The 6,242-nt window shown below is 44.8% G+C and overlaps 1 protein-coding gene across 1 annotated transcript; it reads right to left on the bottom strand.

The window, feature by feature from the left end:
- Positions 1-5,065: 5,065 nt before the first annotated feature.
- Positions 5,066-5,817, bottom strand: LOC138909389 (uncharacterized). Its single transcript, XM_070200585.1, has 2 exons — positions 5,532-5,817; positions 5,066-5,379 (listed from the first exon to the last, which is right to left on the bottom strand). The coding sequence occupies exons 1-2, from the start codon at positions 5,815-5,817 to the stop codon at positions 5,066-5,068; spliced, it is 600 nt and encodes a 199-aa protein (XP_070056686.1).
- Between the last annotated feature and the right edge of the window lie 425 nt (positions 5,818-6,242).

The following is a 6,242-nucleotide window of genomic DNA, read 5'->3' as shown; positions in this document are numbered from 1 at the left end:
CAAGTCAAGGTTAACCGCGATATTTACCTCGCTCCAAAAATCAACTCAAAGCTCAACCATGGCTTTGCCTTTCGAACAAGCCTTTGAGCCAACCAAATCTAGAAAATTATCAACCAACTTTTCAAAATAAGCCTTAAGAACTACCCTCGAATGAGAAAGGTTCAATTTAGGTCATTATTGAAAGATTCAACAAAAGTCAACTCCCGGGCCCGCTTGGTCCAAACTCGAAATTCAGATCAAAACCTGATTACCCATTCACCCCTGATCCCGGTTATGCAATTTGTTTCGAAATTCGACCTCAATTTGAGGTCTAAATTCCAATTTTACAAAAATCCCTAATTCTACCCAAATCCCCAATTTCTACCATGAAAATCCTAGATTTTAGGTTGAAATCTTCTAAAATGTAATGGGTAATTGAAAGAAAGTAGGTTAGAATCACTTATCAAAGAATTGGGGAAGAAGAGCTCTTGGAAAAATTGCCTCTATGGTGTCTAGGTTTGAAAATTTGAAAGAATGAACAAAATCCTGTCTAACTTAGCTTAAGTCCAAGCGCAGATGTTGCAATTGCGACCTGCGAACCCCTCAAATGCGAGAAATCCTTCGCAATTGCGAAGATCCCCATCTCTGCTACCATGGCAAATGCGACGGTATTATTCGCAATTGCGAACTTGGGACTTCCGCAATTGCGACCCCTTGATCGCAATTGCGAACCATTCCCTCCCTAGTACTACTTCGCAAATGCGAACCCATTGTTCGCAAATGCTAAACCATGGTGCCCAGCTACTCTTCACAATTGCGAGGGTGTAGCTCACAATTGCAAACCTGACAGGTTGAGTGCCTTATCGCAAATGCGAAGCCAGGCGCCTGCACCAGAAACAGTAGAGCACCGGCTATTTTCTAAGTCCTATTTCACTTCGTAGCCTATCTGAACCTCACCCGAGCCCTTGGGGCTCCAATCCAAACATGAACACAAGTCCAAAATCCTCATACGAACACGCTCTCACGATCAAATCACAAAATAACACCTAGAACTACGAATCGGACACCAAATCAAATGAAATTTCCAATGAAACTTTTAGGATTTCTATTTTAATAACCGGACGTCTGAATCACGTCAAACGAACTCCGTTTTGCACCAAACTTTGCAAACAAGTCATAAATATAGTAATGAACATATACCAAGCTTCGAAACTAAAATCCGGACCCGATAGTAAAAAAGTCAAACCTTGGTCAAATCTTTAAATTTATTAAACCTTGAAACTTCAAATTTTTGACAAAATGATATAACTCGAGCTAGGTACCTTCGAATTCAATTTTGGGCATACACTCAGATCCCAAATCACGATACGGACCCAAAGGGACCGTAAAAACATAAATCCGGATCCGTATTCTCAAAATGTTGACCGAAGTCAACTCCAATGGATTTTTAAGGCATAATTTCGCTTTTTATCAATTTTGAACATAAAAGCCTCCCGAAAAAAGTCACGGACTGTACAAGTAAATCAAGGAAGACTAAAATGAGATACTTGAGGTTTCAAAACACAGAATTAAGGTTTAAAACTCTAGATGACCTATCGGGTCATCACATTCTCCACCTCCAAAATAAATGTTCGTCCTCGAACGAATATAGAAAAGTACCTGGACTGGTGAAAAGGTGTGGATATCTACTCCGCATATCCGACTCGGACTCCCAAGTAGATGTCTCGATCAGCTGACCTCTCCACTACACTCGAACTGAAAGATAACTCTTTGACCTCAATTGTCGAACCTGTCGGGCTAGAATAGCCACCGACTCCTCCTCGTAAGTCAAATCCTTGTCCAACTGGAATGAGCTGAAATCTAACACATAGGACGGATCACCATGATACTTCCAAAGCATAGACTCGTGGATAACCGGATGGATTGCTGATAAACTAGGTGGCAATGCGAGCCTGTAAGCCACCTCGCCTACTCTCTCCAGAATCTCAAAGGGTCTGATATACCTAGGGCTCAACTTGCCCGTCTTCCCAAACCTCATCACACCCTTCATGGGTGTAACCCGAAGTAATACCCTCTCTCCGACCATGAATGCAACATCAAGGGCTCGGCGGTCGACATAACTCTTCTGCCTAGACTGAGTTGTGCGAAGTCGATCCTGAATAATCTTGACCTTGTCCAAGGCATCCTGTACCAAATCTGTACCCAACAACCGAGCCTCCCCCGTCTCGAACCATCCAACTGGCGATCGGTACCGCCTCCCGTATAATGCCTCATAGGGAGCCATCTGAATGCTCGACTGATAGATGTTGTTCTAGGAAAGCGGCAAGAATTGATCCAAAACATCCCGAAATCTATAACATAATAGCGGAGCATATCCTCCAATATCTGAATAGTGCGCTCGGACTGTCCGTCCATCTGAGGATGAAATGAAGTGATCAACTCAACCTGCGTGCCTAACTCACACTGTACAGCCCTCTAGAAGTGCGAGGTGAACTGCGTACCTTGATCATAAATGATAGACACGGGCACACCATGAAGACGGACGATCTCGTGGATGTAGATCTCAGCCAATCGCTCTAAAGAATAGGTAACTTCCACGGGAATGAAATGCACTGACTTGGTCAGCCTGTCCATAATAACCCATACCACGTCAAACTTCCTCTGGGACCGTAGGAGTCTTACAACAAAATCTATCATGATACGCTCCCACTTCCGCTCATGAATCTCTAACTTTTGAAGCAAACCACCAGATCTCTGATGCTCATACTTTACTTGCTGACAATTTAGACACCGAACTACATATGCAACTATATCCTTCCCCACCAATAATGTTATCGCAAGTCCTGATACATCCTGGCGGCACTCGGATGAATAGAATACCGGGAACTATGGGCCTCCTCAAGAATCAACTCACAAAGTCCATCCACATTGGGCACACAAATACGACCCTACATCCTCAAAAATTCATCATCTCCAATAGTAACCAGCTTGGAACCACCGTGTCCCTAAGGACAAGCAAATGAGGGTCATCATACTGCCACTATGTAATGCGCTCATACAAGGAAGACCAAGCGACTGTGCAAGCTAGAACACGACTGGGCTCTAAAATATCTAACCTCGCAAACTGATTGGCCAAGGCCTGAACATCTGATGCAAGAGGTCTCTCACCAACTGGAATGCACGCAAGGTTGCCCATACTCACTACCTTTCTACTCAAGGTATCGACCACCACATTGTCCTTCCCGGGATGATACAATATGGTGATATCATAGTCTTTCAATAGTCCAACCACCTCCTCTACCTCAAATTAAGATCCTTTTGTTTGAACAAATAATGTAGACTCCGGTGATCTGTGAATACCTCACACGACACGCTGTAAAGATAGTGCCTTTAAATCTTCAGCGCATGAACAATGGCTGCCAACTCTAAGTCATGAACACTGTAATTATTCTCATGAACCTTCAACTGTCGCGACGCATATGCGATCACTCTGCCATCCTGCATCAGTACTGCACCGAGCCCAACACGAGATGCATCAGAATACACCATGTAAGACCCTGAACCTGTGGGTAACACCAACACTAGCATCGTAGTCAAAAAAATTTTGAGCTTCTGAATGCTCAACTCACACTCGTCTGACCATCTGAACGGGGCACCCTTCTCGGTCAATCTGGTCAATAGGGCTACTATAGATGAAAAACCCTCCACGAACCGACGGTAATAACCCGCCAAACCCAGGAAACAATAGATCTTCGTAGCTGAAGTGGGTCTGGGCCAGTTCTGAACTGCCTCAATCTTCTTAGGATCCACTTGTATGCTCTCTCCCGATACGACATGCCCCAAAAAGGCAACTGAGTCTAACCAAAATTCGCACTTTGAAAACTTGGCATATAACTGGCTATCCCTCAGAGTCTGAAGTACAATCAGAAGATGTTGCTCGTGCTCCTCTCGACTGTGGGAGTAGATCAAGATATCGTCAATAAATATAATTATGAAGGAATCCAAGTAGGGATTGAACACCCGGTTAATCAAATCCATAAATATTGTTGGGGCATTAGTTCGCCCAAATGACATCACTAGAAACTCATAATACCCATACCGAGTTTGAAAGATTGTCTTAGGGACATCGGATGCCCTAATTTTCAACTGATGGTAGCCAGACCTCAAATCAATCTTCGAAAACACCTTGGCACCCTGAAGCTAATCAAATAAGTCATCAATCCTCGACAATGGATACTTGTTTTTGATGGTGACTTTGTTTAACTGCCGATAGTCTATGCACATCCTCATCGATCCATCTTTCTTCTTCACGAACAACACAGGCGCACCCCAGGGTGAGACATTAGGTCTAATGATTCCCTTATCAAGCAAATCTTGTAGCTGCTCCTTTTATTCTTTCAACTCTGGCGGGGCCATACGGTATGGCGAAATAGAAATGGGTTGAGTGACCGGAGCCAAATCAATACAGAAGTCAATATCTTTATCGTGTGGTATCCCCGGCAGATCTGTAGGAAACACCTCTGGAAACTCACGAATAATTGGTACTAAATCCATAGAAAGAACCTCCGCACTAGAATCGCCGACATAAGCCAAATAAGCTAGATGCCCCTTCTCGACCATACGTCGAGCCTTCACATAAGAGATAACCTTGCTGGTAGAATGGCCAGTAGTCCCCTTCCACTTTAATCGAGGAAACCCCGACAAGGCTAAGGTCACCATCTTGGCATGAAAATCCAATATAGCATGATAAGGTGACAACCAATCCATACCCAACATGACATCAAAATCTACCATATCGAGAAGTAGGAGATCTACGCTAGTCTCAAAACTCCTAATAGTACCCACACATGAATGATAGACACGATCTAATACGATAGAATCTCCCACATGTGTGGACACACACAGGAGCACTCAAAGAATCACGAGGCACAACCAGATATGAAGCAAAGTAGGATGACACGTAGGAATAAGTAGAGCCCAGATCAAATAGAACTGAAGCATCTCTATGGCAAACTGGGACAATACCTATGATAACAACGTCAGATGACTTAGTCTCAGGTCTCGCTAGAAAGGCATAAAATTTGGGCTAGGCCCCACCACTATGAACCGCATCCCTAGCACCACCTCTAACGGCCTGACCTCCACCTCTAACGGCCTGACCTCTACCTTTAATGGCCTGACCTCCACCTCTAGCTGCCTGACCCTTACCTCTAGCTGGTTGAGCAGGTGGTGAAGCAAACGGTGTCAAGACCATGGCACGTGAACCCTGCTGTTGTGAGATGCCCGATGCCCAAGAGCAAAATCTAGCAATGTGCCTCGGATCACCACAAGTATAACACGATATCGACTGCTGTGACTGATGACCCTGAAACTGACCCTGTCGACCTGACTCTAAAAACTCTGGAGCGGAGGTGCACTAATAGAAGTTGGTGGCGCACTGTAGGCTAGGTTGACGGAATGGGACGTATGAGGGCCGCGACTACTTGAAACACCGTGGGATGCCTGGAGCGCTAAATGAAACGTCCTGGGAGGATGTCCTCTACCAAAAGTACCCCTTCCTCCAGACGAGGCGCCACTGAACCCACTGAAATGACGAAGCCTCTTATCAAACCCCTGCCCTCTCTCTTGTGAAAGAACCATATCGATCCACCTAGCAACATTAGCAGCCGTCTGAAAGGAAATCTCACCCCCGGTCTCCTTGGAAATATGTAGCATGATAGGGTGAGTGAGTCCATCAATAAACCTTATCACTCTCTCTATCTCTCTCACAGTAGGAAGCAAGAGAAGAGCATGACGGGCTAGATCCATAAAACGGGTCTCGTACTGAGTAACAGTCATACTGCCCTATTGGAGGCGCTCAAACTGCTTGCGGTAATCCTATCTCAGTGTGATAGAGAGAAATTTCTCTAGAAATAGCTATGAGAACTGCTCCCAAGTAAGTGCAGGCGACCCAGTTGGTCTGGTCAACATGTAATCTCTCCACCACCTCTTGGAACAACCAGTCATCTGAAATATAGCAAAATCGACCCCATTGGTCTCAACTATACCCATGTCCAATACCTCTTGGCAGCGGTCAAGATAATCCTGTGGGTCCTCAGAAGGTGCACCGCTGAAGTGAACTAGAAAGAGCTTAGTAAACTTGTCTAATCTCAATAAAGCCTCAAAAAACATGTCGGGCCTATCACCGGCCTGGGACGAAACAACTAGCTGAACTATCTCAACTGGCGGAGCTACTGAAGTCTATACTAGGGAGCCTGAGATAC

Source organism: Nicotiana tomentosiformis, chromosome 4, assembly GCF_000390325.3.
Source record: "Nicotiana tomentosiformis chromosome 4, ASM39032v3, whole genome shotgun sequence".
NCBI classification, from domain to species: domain Eukaryota; kingdom Viridiplantae; phylum Streptophyta; class Magnoliopsida; order Solanales; family Solanaceae; genus Nicotiana; species Nicotiana tomentosiformis.
Note: the sequence above shows the minus strand (reverse complement) of the source record. Positions and strands in the feature narration are given on the sequence as shown.

Coding starts and splice junctions, on each gene's coding strand:
- LOC138909389 (XM_070200585.1), bottom strand. CDS start 5,817: ATGACTGTTACTCAGTACGAGACCCGTTTTATGGATCTAGCCCGTCAT. Junction 5,380..5,531: donor CGCCTCGTCTGGAGGAAGGG/GTACTTTTGGTA, acceptor CCTCCGCTCCAG/AGTTTTTAGAGTCAGGTCGA.